Source organism: Leuciscus leuciscus (genome assembly GCF_965113295.1).
Source record: "Leuciscus leuciscus genome assembly, chromosome: 5".
In the NCBI taxonomy this organism is placed as follows: domain Eukaryota; kingdom Metazoa; phylum Chordata; class Actinopteri; order Cypriniformes; family Leuciscidae; genus Leuciscus; species Leuciscus leuciscus.
Genome location: NC_138729.1, coordinates 42,722,954 through 42,749,569, shown reverse-complemented (window position 1 = coordinate 42,749,569; position 26,616 = coordinate 42,722,954). Strand labels below are relative to the sequence as shown.

General features: G+C 38.8%; 1 protein-coding gene across 13 annotated transcripts in view; it reads left to right on the top strand.

Moving 5' to 3' along the window:
- fbrsl1 (fibrosin-like 1) overlaps positions 1-18,196 on the top strand; it is a 301,880-nt gene extending 283,684 nt beyond the window's left edge. For 4 of the 13 annotated variants that reach the window (XM_082170180.1, XM_082170190.1, XM_082170189.1 and 1 more), the window contains 13 exons: positions 1,771-2,140; positions 2,815-3,065; positions 4,929-5,191; positions 8,184-8,234; positions 8,370-8,465; positions 10,320-10,391; positions 10,503-10,532; positions 10,636-10,707; positions 10,937-11,069; positions 12,274-12,357; positions 14,781-14,864; positions 15,420-15,681; positions 15,774-18,196. In XM_082170180.1, coding sequence (XP_082026306.1) covers positions 1,771-2,140; positions 2,815-3,065; positions 4,929-5,191; positions 8,184-8,234; positions 8,370-8,465; positions 10,320-10,391; positions 10,503-10,532; positions 10,636-10,707; positions 10,937-11,069; positions 12,274-12,357; positions 14,781-14,864; positions 15,420-15,681; positions 15,774-17,076 — 3,071 coding nt within the window. In that variant the 3' untranslated portion in view covers positions 17,077-18,196. Of the gene's footprint in view, positions 1-1,770; positions 2,141-2,814; positions 3,066-4,628; positions 4,790-4,928; positions 5,192-8,183; positions 8,235-8,369; positions 8,466-10,319; positions 10,392-10,502; positions 10,533-10,635; positions 10,708-10,936; positions 11,070-12,273; positions 12,358-14,780; positions 14,865-15,419; positions 15,682-15,773 lie in introns of all 13 variants that reach the window. The other 9 variants (XM_082170187.1, XM_082170184.1, XM_082170186.1 and 6 more) reach the window with 7 other exon arrangements.
- Positions 18,197-26,616: the final 8,420 nt, after the last annotated feature.

Below are 26,616 nucleotides of genomic sequence, written 5' to 3'. Positions count from 1 at the left end.
TTGTGTAAAACATTGATTCAGATTAGTGATGGCTGATGCATTTATAAATATTATATTTATATGTGTATGTACACTAGCTGTTGTGTTGAATTTGGATATTTATAGATGATTTTATGGTGAACCTTCCTTTTCTAACCCCTTGATTATTTTACTATTTTTTTACAGTTTCACTTTATTTTGACGGTCCCTTTAACACATTCTGTTGACTATGAGTAACGTTGCACCTACATGTCAACTAACTCTCATTAGAGTGTTAGTGGAGTATAAGTAGACTGGTAGGGTTAGGGTTAGAATATGTTGACATGTAGTTGCTTATAAGTTACTTATGATCAGTAGAATGTTTGTTGGAGGACCATTACAATAAAGAGTTAGCAGATATTAAGCAGGCAGTCTACTAATACTCTAATGAGAGTTAGCTGACATGTAGTTGCAAAGTTACTTGAAGTCAACAGAATGTTCAAAGGGGACCATCAAAATAAAGTGTTACCGCTTTTACATTTTGAAACATTATAGTCTGTAGAATGCTTAGTGTAAAAGCTTCTTTTTTACACTGCACTCTGATTAACTGAGCAAAAGCAGAAGTTCCTCTGTACAAAGACTGTGGCAGTGTTACTGAAATCCCTGGAAATATCTTGTGAAAAAGAGAGAGTGAGCTAGGGGGACTCTGAAAGACCAGTATAAAGGGTGCATGATCCCTTTTCACAGCACAATTGAAACATAATTATTTCATGGCAGACTGTGTGCTCTGTAAATCTATGAATGGGAACGGCATTTAACTTTAATTAGCTCTGATTTATTCATTCTGACTGGATTGCTTGCAGAAAATTGGATCATCTGATTATAGTCAAGCATGAAAATGACCTGATTAAACACTTCATAAAACCCATGGAGAGAGAAAGAAATACAGAAAGAAAAGGAACCTGGGATAAAACGATAAAGGGGAGATAAGAGAGATGAGGCACAGAGAGGAAGACAGTCAGACAGATGTGGATGTATTTGGTGTCATGGTGTATGCCAGCATTATGCACAGTGAGCAGAGAAGGCATCGCAGCTGGATTCTGTTCACCCTGCTGCAAACTAATGGATGGATTGGCAAACCAATCCCACGCTATAGGTTACATGTCTTCAGCTGTGCCAAACTGCATGCACATTTGATTTGAGATGCTTGCATGCACCTGAGCCACAAAAAAACAACCCTGTGGTGCTTTCCCTGTCCTATGGTGTCGACAAAATCCACTCAGTATGGCTCAAATTAACTGTTGCTTTGAGGGGGTGTTTTGTATTGAGTGTGGTTTGTGATTTGTTTCAAAATACTGTCAATTAAGGCCCATTCACACCAAAGACAGTTTAACTAATCATTCTAATTCTATGAAAATCTGGAAGTTCTTTACCACAACTATAATGATAACCTCACAGATGAATGATTGATATCACTTTCAGAATTAATTTTTTTTTGAACAATAAAACATTGACAGCCAATTAGAATCTATCCTGCCCTACCCTTTAAATAGCTTGAGCCTTTAAAGCGGCAGACAACATAACTGCAATGTGTACTTTCGAACGGTATCGTGCGTTTGTATGGATGCTGATATAGTTATAGCTATCTTAATAGTTATCGCTCTCGGTGTGAATGAACCTTTGCAGTTGAAGACTACACTCTTTACCCCAGCTACATCAATTAAAGCATCTAAACTGCATTTGACATCTGAATTAAATATAGTGACTATCAAATAAAAAAATAATCTCTGTTTTGTCTTTTTTTCTTTCTAGTTACGCCAACGAATGAGAATCTCGGGTCCAAAACTTCCAGCTCGACCAAAGTGTCTGGCCTTCAGCGTAGCCAGGAACAGAGTAACGACGTTTCGTTTGTCCCGCCGATCTCAAGTCCGACTCCTGCGTCGCCCCCTACGGGGTCTCCTGCCCCTGCTGCGGCGGCAGCCCCCCCGCCTAGACCTCACCCTATCTCCCCAAACCCTCTCAGTATCAAGAAGGAATCTGTGCCCCATATCCCCACCCCTCCCCTCCTGAGGAACCAATCACATTCACTGGAGCACAGACTCCCACCCCCGTCACACCACAGCCGGCCAATCATCAGTCATCATCATCATCCTTCGCCTTACAGCAGTCTTCACGACATCAGGTTAGTAATATTTTTTTATAATACTTTTACTCAAACTGTCCTCCTCGCTGAGCATTAAGAAAATATAGACACGTGTCCTCTTCCAGTTAGATTTGTAACATCTTTAGTTGATTAGAACTTCTTAATTATTGCCCTGATGGTGGGTTTTTTTTTTTTTTTTTTTTTTAAGCTCAACAACCAATTTTTATGTTCCTAGTCACCTAGTCCCTGTTTTTTTGCTAAAAAATTTAAACATGAATGGAAATATTCTTCAGATATATTTTACTCAGAAGTTTTTCTAGGGGTACCAATAATTTTGGCCAGTGTGTTTTGGAGAAAATCATTGATTTGATAATGTGATTCCACCACCACCACCACCACACACACTTTCAATTGTTTTAATTCAATGAAAGGTTACATTTTTTTTAAAGATCAAAAGGATCATGCAGATTTACTTTCACAGCCATATTTGATCATATTTGCCAAGGGTGCCAGTAATTCTGACCATATTTATAAATATATGTACATATGTATATGTAATTAAATGTTATGTTTTCCTGTCAAAAAAATCACATTTTATTTTGTAATAAACAAACAGAAAATTCGACAGTTATATTTGAACTTCATGACAGCTTTAAGTTCATAAACTGTCCTAATATGAATATTGTTTCTTATATCCTGTCTTTCCTTTGTAGTCACAGCAACAACCCTTCCAATCTTCCTCCCAAACACCACCTGTCTCACTCCCCTCATCACCTCCGCGGCCTCCCGTCTCCTGCTCCTCCACTTCCTCTCTCCATAGCCGGTCTGCCTTCCTCCCACTACTCCCTTCACTCGCCCTCTCACATCTCCAGCCATCCGGCCATGTTCGCCAACCCCGCTACACTGCCTCCTCCGACCAATAGCCTGGTGGTGCCAGGACACCCTGCCGGACCACCCTATCCAGGTAAATAAATAAATAATCCCCTCACTGAGATGTAAACTTTTTATGGTGTAGTTGATGTGAGATTTGAACATATTTTTGACAACCAGTAGGTTCCGTCAGTTCTGCAATATAACAAATTGATCAAAATATTGAATTTGCACATGGGTGTGTACACATTAGAGTTTACACTGCACTAAATAATGCTGCAAATCCACTGATTTCAATTTTTAAAGGTCCCTTTCAAGGATGTAGAGGAACAATTCAAATGTTTGCAGAAAAAATGTAAACTTTTACTCTGACCCAGCATCCAATGACCAATGAGAATGGAGGGTCCAGTTTTTACCAACTTTTTACCAGACCTGCAGAATACATTTAATGCATTTCTGTTCCTCAAACGCTTTTTTTTTTTTTTTTTTTACTTGAACCTATAAAATTAAAGGTATGTGATACCACAAAAATAAAACTTTTATTCATCTTATGTATTACATTTAGCCCATTTTGAAGACTTAAACTAGCATATTGTAATACTAGCCTTAGATTTGCACGAATTTGGTTCCCACCATTTGGTGACTGTTCCTGCAGTTACTGTACTTTAGTTGCTCTGTATAAAATTCCTCTGCTTGTTGACAAATAACCCGTGTTAAAGACAGCTTTACAGGCACAGTATTCAGTAACAACAGAACTGCCCTTAAATCACATTCTTTTCAAGATTGTTCAAGTGCGAGACGAGATGTGGCACGCATCAGAGGTCAGCATCTGAAAATATCTTGACTTATATCCAGTTTGTCCAGTTTCTACAGTATATGATACCTGTAATAAAGAAAGATGTCAGCTACACTGCTCTTTTCTCATATCTGGATCCTGTGCCTCTAAAAGGCTCCTTTTGACAATTATGTCAGTTTTTAAATGCCTTGTTTGACACAATATGCAAAAAAAAAAAAAAAAAAAAATTATACCTGTCCTCTCCATCTCTGCCTTTCCTTGTACGGTAAGTGTAATTTTTTCGTTGATTATTGGCTTTTAGACGCCAATTCCAGACAGTTTAGTGTGACATGCTGATCGAAATCTAAGAATCAAGTATAGAATGACAAGGTATTTAAGAAAAAAATAGTATATTTTAACATGCAGTTAACATCTACAGTGTCATCCTTTCTTTAGCTGCCATCACTAAAAAAAAACATATCTTAGTTTATTGTAAGAAACCAAGTATAGACTCTTAAATTAAAAGTATATATTGATGTCTTTTAAAAGCATCAAGCACGTGCTCAAAGATTTTTTTTTAAACATTAAAAAGTGTCTTAAAGGAATATTTTACCCAAAAATGAAAAATTTGAACGCAAACCTGTATGCATTTGTTTCTTTTGGGGAACACACTTTTTATTTTTATTTATTGTAATATTTACTTATATATGTGGTCAAAATTCCACAGAAGAAAGTAATTCATACAGGTTTGGGTGATGAGGGTGATGATTTTTCCTTTTGGGGTGAACTATCCCTTTAAGTCAGTATAAGAGTTTGTGTATGTCGAGGCAAGTGTGTGTGTGTTTTCTGCTGAGGTGACTCTTGGTTCTCTCTTGTCTTTAGATACCAGCCTGTTGATATCTTTCAACCAACCAATCATGTATTGCCAGCCTCATTCGGGGATTCTGATTGGCACATTGTCACAGGCAACTCTCTTACCTCCACCAATGAGTCCTCACGTAGAAAACCCTCACACCTTGAATTGGAGAAACAGAGAAAGCCAGGTGACTACCCTCTTTCGCTTCTTCCTACCGCTGTTGTGAAAACTCACTGGCCGCCCTTGCCTTTTTTTTCTTTTCCCTCCCGTGTCTTCCCCATCTCCCCCCTTTCCCTCCTTTTTCCCTTCGCTCTCCTTTCTTGCAGAGCATGATCTTCTGCGGCAGGAGCTGAACAACCGCTTCCTGGTTCAGAGTTCAGAGCGAGGTCGGGGGTCGGCTCCAGGGGCGACAGGGTCGCCGTTGGGCCCTGTGTCGCTCCTCCGGGCTGAGTTTCACCAACATCAGCATATGCACCAGCACCAACACACGCATCAGCACACCTTTACGCCTTTCCCTGCCAGTCTGCCCCCGGCAGCCATCATTGGGCCGCCCACTGCACCTCCAATGGTGCGTACCCCAGCCAGAAATGTGAGGATAAGTAAAAAACGGATAGATTTTACTCCCTTCCTTACCTCCCTATTCCCCCTTAAAATTCTCCAACCTATTTAAAACAAGCCCTTTCTATGCGGCCATCATATTCTTCCAGCAATTGACTCTCACTATTGTGTTGACGTATTGAATATCAGCATGGCCGCATCACAGTCGTGCTGATATTCAGACTAACAGCACGAGTAACTTATATTTGGCATATATGGCACGTTATTTCGTCTATTGTTGCTCCTTTCACGAAAACAGTTCAATGTAAGGGAGCAACGCACAGACTGGCAGCCTTTTTGGAACATTGCAAACACTGACAAGCCGACTGATGCAAACTGTGAAGCGGAACGGTGTTCATCCAATCCTAATAGCGCACCGGAACTAATTGTTGTGTAATAAGTAATAGAGTTTACAACCCACTACTGAGGCTTAAGGCTTATCATGAACCAGGCCAGATCTTAAACAGAGGCCAAAGGGTTGAAACCGTTTTACAGCACCATCTCAGTGACATAAGCGATACCCATCATCCTAACAAGATAAACAGTTGTCCCATGACAACCACAAATATTGTAGCTCTTTCCCTAATAAAAACCCTTTTTGCTGCCATGTTGACATGCCGTACTCATTGCGCTTTTATAGTGTGAGCCAGAGATGTTTTATTGCTTTCATATGAGCAGAATGGTGATGTTTCTGAGTGCTGGGGGCTGTTTGAGAAAAACAGGAGGCAGACAGAGTCTTATGGCGTGACTGAGGTACAGACAGAACTCATTCTATGTGACACATTCAAAGCATGCGGTCAAAACATAATGACCTCACCGCAGATGAAAGTCATGACATCAACGGGGCTGTTTTGATAAAGCGTAATTGCTTCCGTGTGCAAAGAGGCTATTAAAGGCAAACTTTGGCAGCCTGTAATCAGATAAATTCAGCTCCTCAAAGTTAGCTAGCCATATAAAATGCATTCAGATTTCTGAAACGTATTCAAACAGGAACGCGAGTGTCTTATCTGCATACTATCGCTGTTGTCAACCAATCCAAAAGATATTATGTCAGAGTACTAGATGAAAAGTAAAGCATTTTTGAATCATAGATTACCATCTCCAAAGATTAAAATCTGTTTGCGTATTATCTTAAAACATGCCATATGTTTGTAGTTTGCTGTTTGGATTCTTTTATGGGTTACAGAACTGTTTCATCATCAGAAACTGAAACACTGAAATAGCGATGATTCTGAATGCTGAATGACCTTCCTCGAATGTTTTACGAGATGCAAGTCTTGTTTGCTGAACTGCTATTGTTGAATTTCTTTTAACACCATGTGATTTAAATGTGATGTTTTCTACTGACAAATACACTGATGATTGATTTCTAAAGCATTTGTGCCTGGTTTAAGAGTCTATGCATAAGAAAGAAATGTTATGTTTAAATTTTTAAGTCAACATGAGATGAAAAAAATAACCCAATTTACTTCCTTTATGCATGTTCCTGGTCTTATTGTGCATAATTCATTGGTGTATGTTATTTCAAAGAAGAAATTTCCTTTACTGACAAAGGAAAACTACCTTTTGTTACATTCGAAAATGTGTCCTGTTCAGGAAAGTAAAGTGGGTAGCGAATGCCATTTCATGTTGACTTTGAACAGTAACACACTTGATATAATGTCTTTCTTGTTTCCTTTTCTTTCTTCCCTTCCTCCTAGCTTTTCTTGTATAACGATTTAATTGTTTACAGATGTAATATTGAGCCTTGATTTGCCAAAGCTGTTTGTCATAAAGCTCTGACACGGCCCAGGGGCTGTGAATTATGAAGCACTGTTTTTTTTATAGACTACTATAAACCTTTGCTGTATTTACTCGGCAAGTGTTAACCATAAAGCAGGTGTGCGGCCCTCAGAAGGATCACAGAAGTGCAATTGGAAGCCAGATCAGCAATTTTCTCAGCCAGGGCAAACTTTTGTGTTTGATTTAAGCTAATTATCACCACACATTCATACAATGCAGGATAAAAGCAGCTTATGCATGCTGATCTGTTGAAAATACAGTTAAGTCTGTATCATAAGTGGGCTGTGGTTCAAGATATCTTGCTTTTTATAGAAACCACACACTCACACAAGAGTTTATCCACTTTTATTACCATCACCTGAGACATAAGATGATAGGCTTCTGTAGAAACAACACTTATATAAGTGGGTTTGTAAAGGATTTGTATGTTTATGTAAAAGAAATGACTTGAACCTGGAGGGCTAAAAACTTGAACCAGTTGAATTAGAATGACACTTGTTTTATTAACATAATAGTAAAATGTGTAAAAAATAAATAAGTTTAGGATGGATTTTTTAAATGTTTATGGACACATTTTAAAACATTTATGCATTTTATTACAATGATAAAAAAAATAAAAAAATTACGATTAAAGCTATGACATTATTTCCATCACATTTTATATAACTGTCTAAAAATGATCATAAACCATTACAGCTGTTTCCTGACTCATCAAATACAGAATCTCGCCACATTCACATGCTTTTTCTAGTTGCTATCCTGTAGTTACACTGCTATAGTTACGCTCAAATTGCACTGTTTAACTAGAACTTGACTTGAAAGATTTACTGTTCTATATGTATTTCTAAACTGTAAAGGAATGGCACATCAATTTAATTGGAAGTGAAGGGTGCCTTTCATTTGTTTAGCAATCTGGTTGGACTCTTTTGTGAGTGTGTTCCCACACTCCGAGTCGGCTCTGTGAACCCTGTGCCAGCTGCGGCTGCTGTGGTTTTCTTTCATGTGACATTGAATGGCTGTTTTACTGTGTAATTGTTTTATTAAAAGGGTGTAATTTATTTGAGCTTCATCTGCTATTTATTTGACTATGTAAGCACACTGCAGTAAAGCTCTCTCATGTTTTTGGTCACAGATGCCTTTGATTTTAGTTGATATGTTTTTAATTTGCGCTCTCTCTCTCTCTTTCTCTCTCCCTCTCTCAGTTCGACAAGTATGCCCCAAAGCTGGACAATCCTTTCTTGAGACATTCAAATGTAAGTGCCAACTTTTTTTGACTGCATTACCCTTGCTTTGACTGAAGATGAATCAGATTGTCAATTATGTTAACTTTGAGACATATGCCTATTTGTAAAGTTTTTGTATGTTTTTTTTGTTGTTTTTTTTTACAGTTCTTTCCCTCCTACCCGCCAACAATGCCGGGCATGCCTCCATTGCTTCCACATTCAGGGCCCTTCAGTTCATTGCAAGGCGCCTTCCAGCCAAAGGTTAGACCTTAACACACTTCATGTGGGAATGTAGACAAAACTGTTTTGACTTGAGCAGAACGAGAAAGAGAGCATGTAGTTGGTTCGAATAATTACGAGATTAAGATGTTACATTTTTTTTGAAAAATATGGCCCATAAAAGGTGTGAAGTGTGAAGAACTAAGTGTGAAGAACTAGTGTGAAGAACTCAGGGAAAAAAAACGACGCTTTCTACAGGTGCCATATGAACCTGAAAATATTTCTGTGAAACATAGGATTAGTCTAAAGTCTTTTTCAGTTTATGAGAATGGAAGTTAAATTTCCTCTCCAACATTTTACAGGATGCACCGAAATAATTTTTTTATGGAACCAAAATTAAAGTTTTCATTTAGCAAAAGCAAAATCCAAAATAATTTAAATTAAATTTGAGAAATTAGGTACAGTATTTGAACTCGGTATGCTGTTCAGGGTGTCGTGATCACGGGTGATTGACCAGTTTTTACATATTACCAATCTAGCTTCCACACTGTTAATGTTTACCTGTGTTAGCTTATCAACATTGTGTTCACAAAATAGATGCTGACACAGTCAAAATGTAGCACCAGAAAGCAATTACTGTTTTGGTCAATGATTTCATCCCTCCAAAACTATTTTGGACTGAAAAATTTCAGTAGACAATTTCATTGCATTATTATTCAGGCTTCCTATGGTTGCTTAGAACAGATCCATCTGAGAGAGAGAGATTTGAATCTGGGATGGCTCATGTCTCAATCCCGTCCCCTTCTCTCTATACCAATCATTTACTGTCACATCTTTACATTTGCTGATAATAAAAGTGACAAAAAAGTCATAAGAAAAAGGGGTCCAGATACGAAGGTGTCAATTAAAAATGAACAGTTAACCTCTATCAAGGTATTTAAAACATTCCCTGTGTATCCCTGGTATTGTTAGCATTACATTCTCTGTGTTCTCTGTATTGAGTAGAAATGTGGCATGTCCCCTGATCTAGAGCCCAGCCTCACCTCACCATTAGTATTCAGAGTGCTCTCAAATCCCACACAGCTTCATTTCCAGACAGATGGAGAAATCTACCACTGCCACTTTCTCCACTAATGGATTATGCAAAGAGGCATAGGCTCAATAACCTGCTGGAGGCTTTTGTGTTAACTTAAGACTTAGCACTGTGGTCTTAAGCAGGGTGGATAGTGTGTGTGCGTGTGTCTTTGCAATGTGTGTGTTAGATAGATTTCACTCACTTGGTGTGTAATGTTTTTTACCTGGCACTTCTCAAATAACTCTCACTATTATGTTAGCTACCAGTCAAAGGTAGAGCGAGTCTGGAATTTCCAACATGTATGAAGTTTATTAGAATAAATGACTGTGGCATCCATGAAACCTTAAAGTTTTAAACTTTAGGCTACACCCATGATGATTCACAGATTCCTGAGCTGACATGTTTCCTTTTAAAACATTGAGTTTATAGGCTTATATTCTAATTAAATAGCCTAAAGGCTTTAGTTACATGACAGCAAAGAACCATGATTTGCTCATTTGCTAGTCATTTTTAAATGCATATTTCTGCAAAAAGTTAATTTTAAACTAGCACACAGTAGATTACTTTAAAGTGAACACACAGACTACAAGCCACAAAACCTCTGTATGAATTTTGCAAACTACAGTTTTTTCTAGTTAATCCAGTTTAAAGATTAAATTGTTTCCTGTGCCAGGTAGACATTAGTCATCACACCAAGCAGCCAAAAATGCAGTGCAGTGTAATATCTCTAAACAGTTCATAATTGAAAACAGTAAAGAAACAGACCTCAGTGTCCATTGTTCCATTAGCTTTTTCTAAAAAGGTCTTCATTTTCTCTCCAGGCCTCAAACCCTATTGATGTTGCAGCAAGACCAGGAACGGTCCCGCACACTCTCCTTCATAAGGACCCGAGGGTAAGCCGTCCGCTAAGAGATTAGCCGTTACAAACTAATGACGATTGTGGTGTTTTCAGCATTTCATGAACTTGAACTTTTCTCAATTTTCGCTATTTCTTTTCCTAACAGATAACAGATCCTTTTAGGACTTCAGTAAGAGTAAGCATCAAATTTTCATTTTCCTTCAAATCCCTGCATGTTACACCTTAAATGCTACCGCCTTTTTACTAATGCTTTGAAATGTCGTCTTCGCTCATTGCAGAAGCCAGGTAAATGGTGTGCTGTGCATGTTCAAATCGCCTGGCAGATCTACCATCATCAGCAGAAGATGAAAGTAAGTTCTCTCGGAAGTCAAGAAAAGGTTCAGAAAGGACTTTTCCTTGTAGCCTTTAGTGTGAGCGAAGTACAAGAATGCATAAGTACACTTTGTAATATAACTTAGTAATTTGCCCTCATTAAGGAAGGTTTACAAATAAAGAAATAAATAGTACTTTTTAAACGTTGTACACATATATCATAGTCACATTGAATATAACCTCAAAATGACGCCTGTCCCTTAAAAGCAGATGCACTTGGACCCGCATAAACTGGACATGAATGGAAAACTTGATCTATTCAGCCGTCCTCCAGCTCCAGGCGTGTTCCCTGGGTTCCCCTACCCTCATGACCTGGCCAGACCCCTCTTCTCATCAACAGGTGTGTGAAGAAAACTCCCAAAGTTAACATGAAATCAAACTTGACTATTTACTCTCCTATACATTCCTAGTCTCATTAAAAATCAAATTCTACCGTACAGTTTTTTTCTCATTGAATGTCCTGTAAAATGAGTAACAAACAACATGTCAGGTAACGCTTTATTTCAATGGTCCACTTTAGACATTCTACTAACTATAAGCAACTTTGCAACTACATTAGAGTATTAGTAGACTGTCTGCTTAATACCTGCCAACACTTTATTGGGATGCTCCCTCAGCAGATATTCTACTAAATACACTGTACGTTACATTGCAACTACGTCAACTTATCCTACTAATCCTAACTCTAACACTGTCTACTAATATTCTAATGAGACTTAGTGTAATAGAGTGTAACCATGTCATATTTACTTTAAATTCTTAAGATGAAAAAGATTACAGTTTTAGATAAAAACAGTTGCAGTTACACAACGCTTCCTGTAAATAATTCCCTTTCCTGCTGTTATGGGGAAGCCTGATGCTGAAATCACTGCCAGACCTGACCACTTTTAAGATATTACTTGTATAAAAGCAATTTTTATTTCACTTATAAACTATATTTATAATCCAATCAAGATAGTGCCCTCACGGATTATTTATATTTTATCTTTCAAATTATACTGCAATATCTTTATTGGTATGGCTCCAGTATAATAAACATGGATTTGTATTTCCTCATTTGCATGTTGTTATTTTGTACGTTGTCTTGGCTCAACGCTGGGGCTACGGGCATGAATATAAATGCTTTTACCTGATATAATTGACTGGTAGCTCTTTGTTGAAGGGCAACAAGAGCGTGTCTGCCCTTTGGATTGTAATTATGCAGCGTGGTGTCATGAAGGAGCTTGTAATTGGTTTCTTCATTAATGATACGCACTAACAAATGACATATGAATAGACGGTTGACCCTTTGAAATGCAACCTGAACACTCAATCTAAGACATCACTGTCCTTTTATTGTCTGGGTAAACTACTCAGTTTCCCTCTAAACACACCATTGGTTGAGCCAGGTTGGCTTCTAGTTGTCTCTCCACATTAAACTGGAATAGGAGAAAGTATTTAAACTAACCTTAGTCTCTTGTCTTATTTTACAGACTACATCTACTTCTGTTGTGGTGAAAAATGTAACTCTTTGGCTTTTTTTAACTGTTTGCTATATTCTATAGGATCGGGACATCCAGCTGCTTCACCCTATGGGCCGTCTCCTCACCACGCCGGCTTCCTGCCTCCTAGCCATTTGGCAGGTAAGTGTAAGTAAACCACCATTTTCAATAGTTCTTCTTCTCTATGTCCTTCTGTAATTCAAATTTAATACATTCATCTCATGTTGAAATCACTTTTTATTTAGTGCGAACATAAGGCAAAGAATGGCAGACGTGCAATCTGTTCCATATGTTGTAGTGCTGCACACCTCAGTGATGATCATTCAGCTATTAAAGCACGTCTTTCCACAAATTTCCCAAACCAAATTCCGAATATATATTGTAAAAAATATACATATAAATATATATTTTAATATCAGTTATGGTCTAGTGTAGAACCTTTAGATAACATGACAAATTGAAAATACTATACTAATATCCATCATATTCTTATTTTTGTTCTCGTCAAATAAAATATATCTACTCTAAGGCATATTAGTCTGGTGTCAGTCGGCTCAGAAGTGTCTCCCCAAAGGGTCAAATATTATATATATCTGTATATATATATATATATATACAGCTTGATATGTTACTTTTTTGCTGAACAGGCTGGTGTAAAAAAGCACAAATTACCACAAGACAAAATACACTTATTTTCGAGATATAATATAAAGCAATACAATGACACAGTATACAATGACTTTTTTTATTTATTATTATTATATATATATACAGATATATTGACCATGGATCACAAAACCAGTCACAAGTAGCACGGGTATATTTGTGGCAATAGCCAACAATACATTGCATGGGTCAAAATTATCGATTTTTCTTTTATGCCAAAAATCATTAGGATATTATGTAAAGATCATGTTCCATGAAGATATTTAGTAAATTTCCTACCGTGAATATATAAAACATTTATTTTTGTGAGTGAACGCAGCACAATCGCAAACATAAATGGACAACTTTAAAGGCGATTTTCTTAATGTTTCGGTTTTTTTGCACCCTCAGATTCCAGTTTTTCAAATAGTTATATCTCGGCCAAATATTGTCCTGTCCTAACAAACCATACATCAATGGAAAGATTATTTATTCAGCTTTAAGATGATGTATAAATCTCAATTTCAAGAAATTAACCCATGTGACTGGTTTTGTTGTCCAGGGTAATATATATTCTATATAAATAGTACATTTGTTTTGTTAGTGTTTGGAAAAATACCTTGACATGCTTAAAACAGGATAAACTTAAGCAAAAATACTTCAGATATTAAGGCTTGATATGTTACTTTTTTGCTGAACAGGCTGGTGTAAAAAAGCACAAATTACCACAAGACAAAATACACTTATTTTCGAGATATAATATAAAGCAATACAATGACACAGTATACAATGACTTTTTTTATTTATTATTATTATTTCTTATGTCTTTTATTCACCAAATTACCCCCCCCTCCCCACACACACACACACACACACACACACACACACACACATTTTGTGTCAAACCATTCTGACCAATAGTCAACCTTTGTTTCCATTTGTACAACAAAATACATTACAAGTATATTTTACTACCATTCCCTTTTTACTGGACTCTGCTTCGTTCAGATAGTGTTCCCCTACAGTTTCTATCAGATATGTTATTTGAGTTCAGTGATGAATGCTGATTTCACACAGTGAGGTCTCAAGTCAATCCAATTTGAATTTGTAAACACTTGGAGCCCAAAGGAAATGGAGAGAAAACTAAAATGCAGAGTTGGGTGAGGTGTTGCCTAGTAGTTAAAGCTCAGGACTGGTAATCAGAAGGATTCTGGTTTCTGAGTCAAGAACTTATCACTATTGTGCCCTTGAGCAAAGCACTTAACTCTAGGTTGCTCCAAGGGGGATTGTTCATGTGAATCAGTGTATTGTGAATTTCTTGGCATAAAAGCATTTGCTAAATGACTGCTTACTTATTTAAGTACACTGTGGATTAGTCATAAAATCCATTCCTGGAGTTCAGGAATTTAAATTCATGTTCCACATAGAAAACACTGAATTGTGTTTTTAGTTCTGTGGGCCGTAGGTTGTTTGTTTTGTATTTAATTTGATTATATATTAATGCAACTGCATGGATGATTTTGGATCCTTCATCCCTAGCAAGGTAAGTATTAATACATAGCTTAATAGGGGTAAGGGGTAAGTAGATGCAAGGATCACATAAACTTTTGGAGGAAATGGGAGACACATGAGCTGTTTTGCTAGCTTTCACTAAATCATTTTCCACATCAGACATTTCAAAATGTCCCTAGCAATCGCACTCCAATCAGGTATCGCTCTTCATGCCAGCACCTTTCGCTACCTAATCCGCAGCCAGTGAACACTCTCCAACAATCTTACTGGGAGAAATAAACAACCCTTAGGGAGTTAGAATAGCAGCAGTAACAGTGACGCAAAAAACAAAGCTGGCTTGTAAGAGAAAAGCCGGTTGGAATGGTCGGGCACCTCCGGCCCCGCGTCGCTAATCCCTGTTTGGCATTTTGCAGATCCATTCAGTCGCTCCAGTACCTTTGGCGGCCTCAGCAACCTTTCAAGCAGTGCCTTCGGTGGATTAGGCAACCCAACCCTCGGTAAGCCCCGGCCCCCGGCCTCTAGCTCAGCTCAGTGCAGCACAGCTTAGCTGTAGACCACAGAGAGTGCAGAGGGAATAAAAAGGAGGTGGGAATGAAAGAAAGGCACTTAGCTTTGCTGCAAATGCAAAATGAGAGTTAAGGGAAACAGGGGGAGGCAGGCATTACCGAAGACAGGCCTTTGCCAAATTCACACCCCAACTCAAACTCGCAACCCAACTGGTTTATCATTGCTCTTGCATTTATTAGTTTCTCGCAAAGTAGGGGTTCGCCATATCTCATTTCCTCTCCCTCTTCCTTCATTGGCTGAATGGGAGTTCTTTTAGTGAAACTGATTGCATTGAAATAGAATCTCTATGGAACGCTTTGCTTTTCATAGCTTTTGAACCCGCTGGGTCATTCATTTGTTCTCTGCTGAAAAGTCTTAAAAAGCAGCCCTTGGTACCCCATTTGTAGAAGAAACTATCCCATTAACCTTTCAGTTTGTGTATGCAGAACCTTGATAGAACTGGACTGTGATCTGATACACTGATGTTATGTTTCTTGTTATTTCAGGGGCCAACAGTGTTTTTGGACCCAAAGAGGGTCCAGGGCTGCATGGTCTCAGCAGTCCTCATCACGACACCTGGAATCGGCTGCACCGTACACCGCCCTCCTTCCCGACCCCTCCACAGTGGCCCAAATCTGCAGATGCAGAAAGAAGCAGCTCTGCAAACAGCCACGATAGAGAAAGAGACCGGGAGCGCGAGAAAGAAAAAGAAAGGGAGAGAGAAAAAAGGGACTCTTCTGTTGGGAAAGAAGAGAAAGAAAAGGACAGGTTGGTGTTGCTGATTTCATGGAGCAAAGCATCTTATTTTGCCTTCTTTTTGTCCACTAATTCAACTAATGATGGGTTCTTTCCTGTTGCAGAGACTCTATAGATCGTAATCGCCATTCAAACCGCTCATCTCCAGCTTCCGCTCCAGTTAGCTACCAGATCAGTAACCTGATCCGGTCAAATAGCCAGAACTCATCTGACTCTGGCAGACACCGCAGTGGCAGTGCCGACCGCAACCGAGAGCCTGAGAAAGAGCATTTGGAGCGCCAGCGAGAGGCAGGCATTTTAGGAGACATAAAGGTGAAGGAAAGTCGTTCTCCAGGGAAGGAGATCACAGACAGGCGTTCCTCAGATGACTCTCTCAAATCCATTCACCGATCGCCCTCTCCTTACTCAAAAAATGTCCTTAACGATGCAGGAATCAAGATGGGTATCCCACAACCGCTACCGATTAAAGAAAGTGAGAGGGATAGAAAGGAAACCAGCTCAGGGGATCTGCTACAAAAGGTGAAGAACGACATGAAGATCAAGGAGGAACGCAAGGAAGAGCAGGACGTGATGGTGATTGGATCTGAAGCTGCCACTAAGCCTCAAGTCCCTCCTCCACCTCATCAAACAACTCCAATAGCTCATCACCACCCTGTACTATCCCATCAGCCTCCTCCGCCATCTCCTCGCTGTAGTGACCCTCCGACACCGGCCTCGCTTCACGGAGTCCCCATGCCACACTCACTGCCGCTCACTCTGAGTGCCATGCATCAAATGGGAAGTCTGAATGCGCTTGAACGCACCCGCATGGCACCTTTTATGGGAGTCAGCCCTCTTGCAGCAGGTCGAGACCGCCTTCCACATCCGGCGTTCTCCTGGGATCCTCTACGAGAGGCTTACCGAAACCTGGACCTTCAGCGGCGCATGGACTTCCAGCTTCGCTCTGAGCCTGGACACCGGTTCCCTGGCATCTATGATCCAGAACGGGCCTATCGGGAACGGGAGCCACATGACTACTCGCACCATGAACACCTTCTGGAAGTTCGGCGGGAACAGGAGAGACTGAGGCAACAGGCTGAAGAAAGGGAACGGATGCATTTACGGGAGGAACTGGATCGGGCAAGGCTTCACCAACTTCACCAGTCGCCCATCGAAGGACACTTACCCCACATGCCACCATTTATGTCACACCTTGGTGGGATGCCATACCCAAGGCTTAGCCCTTCAACAGGACATAACGGACTTCTTAACCGGACACCCCCAACTGCAGCACTAAGTGCCCCACCACCTCTGGTACCCTCTGGTGCTGCCAGACCAGCGTCGCCAAGACGGACTACGCCAATCACCACCCAGGACCCTCGGGAGTACTCACCGTCACGTAACCCCAAAGAAGTGGAGGCACGGTAACGTACTAGGAAGGAAAATGCCTCACTTGAGTTGGACACAGGCAACATGCACTTATTTTCACACAAAGTAGAGTAAACGATAAATAAATGTGTAATTTGTACAAAGATTTGTATCTTGGAACAAGCACATCAACCGGATTTTTTTATTGATTGGAGTAGAAGAAATGAGTTGGTAGCTCCATCTCTTGGTAGCTCCGAAAATAAGACATAAACGTGAACTACCAAACAGAATTTGATATTAATATATTATTAATCCAATGCCTTTTCAGTTTTCAAGTGAAAAGACATTCTGAAATTTGTTTGTACATTTCCTATCCTTCATGTACAGACATTTTTTATGTATTTGCATTAAGTTTCATTTGTTCTCTGCCCTGTATTTATCCTAGTGAGCTGCAGGATATGGATGTCAACATATCTGAATTGGTATGAACTCACTGTCTGACAGTTGATTTGCTCTATGGTACCTGGAGATATTCAGTGCTGACCATGTACAAAGTTACATTTCGGAGGTTTTTGTTTTTGTTTTTTGAGATATGCAGACAAATATGCATTACAATATTCTTGTTTGGTTTATGTAAAATTTAAAGATATTGTAAATATCTTGTTGATAATACTTGGAACGAAATGACATTGTACATTTGTTAGGCTTTTTAAATGTTTCTAAAAAAACAATGAAATTAAACAGAACCACTTCCAGGTTGAAAACCATGGTGACGGAGCTGTCCAATCAAATGGGGGTGCGGTCATGGCAATGCAATCTATGCAAAGAGGATTAAGAGAGTTCTGATTGGACGGTTGTCAAAATGGAGTTCTAAAGTGAGAACCTGGATACCTGTTATTCATTTGTCCAATTAAGAGCCAATGAAACAAACAGCTATAAACCTCCAGGTCATAAAGGAACTGTTTTAGCAGTCAACACTTTTCCAGCCACAAAACCTGGACATCTGGGAAACATATTGGAATGGTTGGGGTGGCAATAGACTCTTTCTGTCGACCTTGTGGTGTTGTGCAGTTGTTTTTCTTAGACTCTTGTATACAAAACAAGTAGAGCTTTAGGCGTGAAAAAATGAACATTCATGGTTTAAAAATGTATGGAATAAAGGTTGGACCTTATATCTGCATACCTGTCTGCTATTTAATTATAGTTTTCAGTAAACTCGCTGAATGTTGATGGTGAAGTGTACAATGTTTCATACAAGGATGTGTTGATTTCACTAAGAAATGTCTAGGTCATAAGTAGTTTTTTGTGCATTTTCCACATTTTTTTTCATGACAATGAAGCACATTTTACCCTATACTGAGAAAGAATTTATTCGTATTACAACAATAACAAGACAAGTGTCTGATTCGTCTTTAATATTTATTTACCAAATCTTTTTTTTAAGTATTTATTTTATTTTTAATTAGCATAAATTAGATTCAGTGCAGCAGATGATTTATACTTCAAATTGTATTTTACAAATTGTACTTTGCAATTTAAATGTTTATGCAAAAATTCCTTGAAAAATAGGGTTCATTTTCTTTATGCAAAACATTATATTCCACTGAATTTTGGGTGACCTTTCATGACAGAACCAGATTGCTTTTTTGCACAAAAAAAAAATTGGAAACAAAATTCAAAAAGTGTCTGTATGTCAATTAGACTTTGTTCAGTCTGTTTATGCAGAATATTCTCCAGTCACTATTCACTATATGTTCACAGGAAAGAGCGTTTATGTCAGCACTCCTGTAGAGAAGTAGGCTGAGAGGTGGTGATGGGACAGGTCTGCAACACGATATCGATTTTCTGCAAGTGCAGCTTTTGAGTGTTTGTGTTGCAGGTAACTGGTATTGACTCTGAGGCTAGTGCCGTATTGACCTGCGGTCTGGACTCATTAATGGGAGTGACGCCTGCTAATGAGGGATGGATCAAGAAGGCGAGGAAGAAGTAGTGAAAGAAACTGAAAAAGAATAGACCGAAGTTGGTCTGTCCTGCAAATAAGACGACAAGAGGTTACTGTCCCTCTAGTCTCTCTATCTTTGTCTGTCTTTCTGACATGCAATTTCATTCTTCTGCTCTCTCTATCTATCTTCTCCCCAACTGACAAACAATTCATCCTCATAACCATCCCTAACTGGCTCCATCTGGCGTGCCACGCTCTGGCCTGCCCTCGGTCCCGGCCCTCACCTCAAGTAATGGCAGCATGCGTCAGGCAGTGTGCAGTCATTAGTGGTGTTATTGAGAATCGATGGTCTCCCTGCTGCGTCTGGCAGCCTATCTGGACGTGCTGCTTCAGAGAGGGCCATCGCCGGAGAGAGAGATAGACGGACTGGGAAAGCTGCCGTGAGGTGTATTGGAAAGAGAGTTAAATCGGGATCCGTTTCAATTTGGCCATCCTGTAATTGAGAGGGTTATTCCATAGACACTGAGCATCTGTGCCTCTCTGGCCTTCTGCTGTCTCCCTCTAATCAGCTAGTTAGCACTTTCCAGACCTGGACCGGATAGAGAAAGCAGAGAGAAAATCTTAACATTTATTTTTCTGCTTTTGTCTTAAATGACCACATATGTCTGTCTGTCTTTCTGTCTGGCTGGTCCATCCATCCATCCATTCATCATAGAAGTGTTTGATTGTTTGGCTGGTTAACATGGTCCCTGAATGCTAGTCTATGCCATAAATGTTCTATCTAGCTGCAATGAGCATTGTTTGGAGAAAAAAAAACGCCTGTGTAGCATTACTCATAATTTTTCCAACCTCCGTAGTGGAGCAGAAATTACACACTTGACTTATCTTTCATACCGACACTGGCCAATTATTTGAGTATAAAATAAAGCAAAAAACAAAGTTGTTCCAAACCTTTATGCATTTCTTTCTTCTGCTGAACACAAAAGAAGATATTTTGAAGAATATGGCTAACCAAACAGTTGATGGGCCCTATTGACTTCCATAGTATTTTTTCTTTTTCTTTTTTCTTCATACTATGGAAGTCAGTTGGGTACATCAACTTTTTGGTTTGCCATATTCTTCAAAATATCTTCTTTTGTGTTCAACAGAAGAAAGAAACTCACACAGGTTTGGAACAACTTGATGGTGAGTAAATGATGACAGAATTTGTATTTTTGGGTGAACTATCCCTTTAAGCAGACATTCAACTAATAGCCTACTCTAATGACTGCTAGTTGACATGTAGTTCCAAAGTTACTTATAGTTTGTAGAGATCTACAGTGGACCATTGAAATAAAGTGTTACCTTTTTTATTATATAATCCACTACTTTTTTGTTAATTAGCTTCTTACAAATATATCAACATTATTGTTGAAGATTAGCTGAAAAAGCTTTTCAGAAAAACCCAAATTTCAGTCTATGTGGGACGTTTTCACTCTAGCGCAGGTTGATCTGTATTAAAGTATTATCTGACACCAGCAGAAGTGGATTAAAATTCAGTTTGTAAGAAGTAAACTTAAAGGCCCACTGAAGTACCTTGGAACGCGCAGGTTTGTATGATGCGTTACACAGGAAGCCAAGGCGGGACATTGAATGGCTCCTCCCCATTTTCAAATAGCCAATAGCGTTTAGTTTACCTCACAGACTGCAAGTCGTACTTGACAGCGTAGACAGCACCATGGAAACGAATCAGAGCGCTGATGATACGTTGGATTTAATAGTAGAGGTGTGAATAATTTCTAGACATTTCACTCTTAACCAACGTACAGTTAGAAAATGGAATAAAACTCAAGCGTTTGAGCAACCGAACACACATCTCCGACCTATACTGCTCTGTGACGTGTCAGCGGTTGCTTTGGGCAGGTGTTATTTATAGCATAGGGGGAGGGAGTCGCGGGACGCTTTAGATTCTAGAGAGCATTTGAGTGGACAGAAGATGTGATGAGAAGCTGAAGTCCGCAGTGATGTCATAAAAATCCATGATCCATTTTAGAGGAAGTGAGAGACTTACAGTTTTGAATGCTTATATCTCCTAAATGTGATAATATTCATGCTATATTACTATTCATACTATATATTCATACTAAAAGCTAAAAAAAAAAACAATAAAAAAAAACGTACATTTTGATTTCAGGGGGCCTTTAAGTGACAGCTAAACTAAGACAAATTCTATATTAAACTATACTTTTCCCCCTTGTTTTTCATCTAAACTTTCATCTACACCCTGAAAAGTACACATACAGATGGTAATACTATATGAAAGTATATATCATTTACTCAATAACTGTGCTACTGTATATTGACCAAATCCTTTGCAGACCATAAAACGTAGTGAAGCGCTGACCTCAGACGGAGTGAATTCCAGACTGAAGTGATAGAATAGCATCTAAGTCTCTCTAACAGTAATGCTGTCGGACTCTTGAGTGCTTCTGGAAAGAAACACATCCACTGCAAACAGGAACATATGAGGGAATTGAATGGAAACAAATTATCGTTTATTCTAAAAACAAGCAAGCCACTGAGATATGATGACATGGAGGGAGAAATGAGAAAGAGTGAGAGTAAAGATGTAAAGTAGACAGGGAAAGATGGGGAAGGGGGGAAAGGAAAGAGAGAGAAAGAGAATTCCAGACAAACCAACTGAGCCCCAGCAGCCAAAATAATTTTTCCACTTTCATTCATTTTTTAACAGATTTTTTTCCTCTTTCTTCATGCCTCAGTGAAAGCTCGCTGCCTGACTCCTCACACTCGCATACACAGGCATCATTGTGTATACAAACCATAAAAGCCAATGAGAATTTCTGCAGCTGGGTTCATCTGGCAGAGATGGAGGTTATAGTGGAGCGAAGCACGCATGATATTCAGACGACCTGCAATCTGCGCTGCTGTACAGGGTGGAGGACAACAGTAAATTGGTGGAGATGGATGCTAATGCTCAATAGGGAAGGAGAGTATAAGAAAAGCTTTTTCATACACTGACATTTATTTGTTCAAATATAATGTCATGATTTTTTAAGTGAAGGTTTGATTGTTTGACACAGCCCTGTCAGCCCCTGTTGGTAGATGCAGTATACATGCTCAGTAGCCAAAAAGCACTGTTCTTTATTGATGAATAGCTGTCTTCAGGTAAGATAGGCCTCCCTGTTCTCCCCTGAAGTTCTCTAAAAGATTTTTGGGGTTCTCAATTGGGAAGCGAGACTTCTCGCATCAAACAGTGAAACTTTGATTTATTCCTTCAAGCAATGTATAGCAATGTCTCACAAATATATGGATGTCTGTTTGTCCACAGCGCATAAGACGGCCTTCATAATATGGAGAAAGTCCTTTTAGGTCTGCAGTCACATTCAGTGAATTATATTATTGCATATGATCCGAAGGAGAAATGTATTTTGGAGGGAAAACAAACATTTTATTTTAAATAATTATTCAAGTTACTATTATTTATTATGTGTATGTATCTTATCATAGGCGAAGCGTGTGTAAGCCTTCCCCTGACATTTAAACTAAATCTAGTAATAAAGTGAAAATGAAAATGAAATAAAGTATCGGTTGCATCATAAGTTTTGCATCGTTGAGCACTATAACCAATCACACACAACTATGTTGAACTTGAATGCAGTGGCCAATCAGATGCGTTAAGATGAATCGCTGTAACATCAGAGTTTGGTTAAGTGCGCCAGCTGAATTCTGGATTTTCGCGAATATATCATCATAAACTATTTAAATGTGTTTTTAAGGAGGTATCGCAAAGCCTTTCCCCTGAAAGTTAGTTCACCCTTCTCCGCCTATTTATCTTATTTTATTCAATTAAAAGTTTGAGGTCGGTACGATTTGTTTAAAAGAAGTCCCTTTACTCTCAATTAATTTGTCAAAACAAAACAAAACTATAAAAACAGTTTTACTGTGAAATATAATTTTCTATTTTACTAGCCTATATTTTGAAATGTAACACATTGTGATGGCAAACTCCAGTCTTCAATGTCACATAATCCTTCAGATATCATTCGTTCAGGATTCTTTGAAAATAAAGATTTTTTAAAACAGAAATTGAAACGTTCAGAATGTCTTTACTGTCTCATTTGATCGATTTAATGCACCCTTGCTGATTTTTGTTGTTGTTGTTGGCCCCCCCCCCCCCCCCCCCCAAAAAAAAACCTACACTGAAAGGCCTGAGCCACAGGCTTTTTTAACATGGGTCAGTAAGCAATCGCTCAGAATAGCCTTACACACGGCGGTGGGTTTTGCCAGGCCAGGCCGCTCACATTTTCTCCCCAATGTTTTACTACTCTTCTCACACTTAGTTGGTTCTATGGAGGGCGCATATGGCCTTGGCCTGCATGCAAATGTGTGCTTTTAGTTGTCTGCAAAAAAAAAAAAAAAAATTCTCTTAATCTGTTTGCTTTCACTTCTGACATATGACTAACAACAAACATCTGACAACTGCCCTGCACTTGACCCAGTGTTTTTTAAGCTGGCTTTGCACAGTATTCTGAGCTGTATGACTGCTGGAGGGGGAGATGGGAGGGCGCTGTATGCACACCCATAGCTAAATGATTGCAGATGCCTGGCTTGAGCTCAAAAGCTCCGCATTCCTCCCTGTCGAAGAGACATTAGACCAGCTCTGCTCTTGCCTATACTGTCTGGCAGCCTGCTTAAAAAAAAAAAACAAGAAAAAAAAAAAAACTTCACTTATCTGTTATCACCACATGAACACATAACAATCCCCATATCTTATCTCTCCCTGTTCACTAATGTCATAAAGCTTAAGGGCAGGTTCTGTAGTGGTTGCAGGGCTACAAGCAACATAAGCCTTTGTAGAGCGCAAATGCCTGGCTAGTCAGCAAAGTGCATTGACCGGAGCATGTTTATAATTTCAAATATCTGAATTTCCATAGAACTGCAGTTCACATGAAAAGACAGCATATCGCTCCCTGGTACCAGACCATCAAAGGTTGTTCTCATAGTGTGCAAACGCATGTAAAACCAACCCATAACTGCCACGTTTATATGCTGGCTAACCACTCCTGGCTGTAGACATCCGATTATCAGCCTAAACCCGCCATTACACAGTGGCTCAACCATCAGCGTTTGGCTTCTGTTGACAACTGGCCATTTAACACAATCAAAACAACAAGTGCTGCTATCAAGCCCAACCGCAGGACAGGTTACTCTGTCGCCCAAGAATGCTTCTTATCTTTAGCTTTCGGCTTGCTAGTTTTAGTCACACGGCATGTGCTGACACTCCCTTTCTTCTTTCCGAGGGCTCAATGTAAGTCATCATGGAAAGGTCAAAGGAGAAGTTGGCCAACTTATAAACAAATTCCAATGGGTTTATGCAAAAAAGAGGTTTCCATAGAAGCGATTTTATGGAAAGTTGTACCAATGGAAATACCGACTTCAAACGATGCAAAATATAATTTTCTTAATCTGTTTTTGCTTTGTTTACCAGTGAAAATATCTAAACGTCCATTTAAAAAAAAGGCCTTTTAATAGTTCTGAATATTCATATTTGTGTATATATATATATATAAATACATCAGCCGATAGGATAAGAAAAATAAACGTGTGTGTATATATATATATTATATATACACACACACACACGTTTATTTTTCTTATCCTATCGGCTAATGTATTTATATATATATATATATATAAATATATATATATATATATATATAAATACGTTTATTTTTCTTATCCTATCGGCTAATATATTTTTTTAATAATAAGCATGAACCAAAAACCAAAAAAGTGGTTTAAGCTAAAAATATAAGCAAAACTATTTTCCAATGGGATAATACAAATAAATTCAAGATTCTTTGAAAACAAGTCCGGTTATTTAATGCAGTTCTTATTTTAATGTATCTTGTTTTAAGGATGTTTAGATGTTTCTACACTGGAAAACAAATTCATACTAAGATTTAGTTGCTGTAAATATAATTTGTTTATCCTAGGTGTTCTTTTAATAAAATTTTCTTTAAAATGTGTTTTGATTATATTTGTGTATAAAAATGTGTATATTTGATTATTACTGTACATTCTTGGTCTACCTGTTTTGCAGTTTTTCTTGTGAATCACCAGCACCAAACCATGACGCCACATACAAATCATGCCTCCATTATCTTCTTTGTCCAGAATTTTTAAACGTGTATATGGAATGGCCATAATAATCAAACATGGATTACATTTTGACACATGCAGTCATAAATCTGTTCACTTGGAGGCTGTTTGTGAGAGATAAAATGTCCATCATGCATAAAATGGCAGGCGCTCTGTGCCCTGTTCCTGTTGTGTTGTTCTGCATGTGCACTGAATCTCACATTAATTAACGCTGCTCTTTCACCTGCTATCAGTTTCTCGTCCTTCTCTGCTCTGTTTGGGTTGCTCATTATTTTCTTTCCCAGGGAAATATGTCTAATACCTACAAGCTGTGCGCCATCACAAATGCTGCACGCCCCGGCATAATGTCCTTTGTTGTTGCCAAATGGTTTTTTAATGAAAAGTTTAAGAGGGGCATAATTACATATCTGAGGCCATTATGAAATCCAATATTACAATTAAAGTAATTTTATTTGCTTGTAATCTCCCTTCAGCGAGTCTAATAAGGGTTTTGAAAGAAGGGCAAGGAGGCTTTGAATGGTGACTTTCCTAAATGAAGTTGGGCCGCCTTTGCTCTGTCTCAGTTCTCCATGTCTTTGATTTGCAGTGCTGTGGTGAGACTGTCAGAGAAGCCCGAGGGATTTGTTAGTCTGTGATCATCTAGACTCACTGACAAATCAGTGAATTGGCCAGAAATGTTGAAGGAAGTGCTGCAAGTTGGAAAAACCTCAACAACAAAAAACCAGCCATCGGACCAGCAGCAAACAAGCTTAACACAATTGTGGTGTAGCCTAAGTTGGGCAGTTTTTATAGTACATAACCAGCATCAAATCATCACTAACATGCATAAACAATCCTGGGAATTCATTCTTGTCTAAGTTGGGGCCTTTCACCATTCAGGGAGTTCTGCTTAGAGTGAAGATGAACTGAACAAAATGAGCGCCGCTGTATGAAGCCGATCCCTCTGCGCATGCGCACAGCCCCTCCAGCGCACCAATTTACAAACAAATACCAATGAGATTATGCAAAAACTGTTTTCCATAGAAACGACCTGTGGAGATGCAGGCGAGAGGAAAATAGCTTCCATAATATAAGGAACTGTGCTTCTGCAAAATAGCCATATACAACAAACATGAGAAAATGTAATTTTGACCTGACATTTGTGCCTCTTGGCTGCATCCTTCTCACGTAGCTACTATCAGCGAATACAAATCATGTTTAATAGTGTGAACGCGTGGGTTTATGAATAATGTGGTAATCAGTTTCTTGACAAATGACATTGAATGTTTTATTGTTAAAAATTACTGAAAAAAATATGTAATTATGCATAAATGTATAGAAAATGTTCAGGAATTGTACCCTGAAGCAATCGTGCGATGCAATAATAATTTTGTCATAGACCAACAGCTACCCCTGCTGGAATGTTTGTAGAACTACAGCTGCATCCAAGCGTTGTGCTGATGAATGTACAAGATAAAATGTTTCTTTAGTTTCGATGCGTTTATGTCCCAGATAAA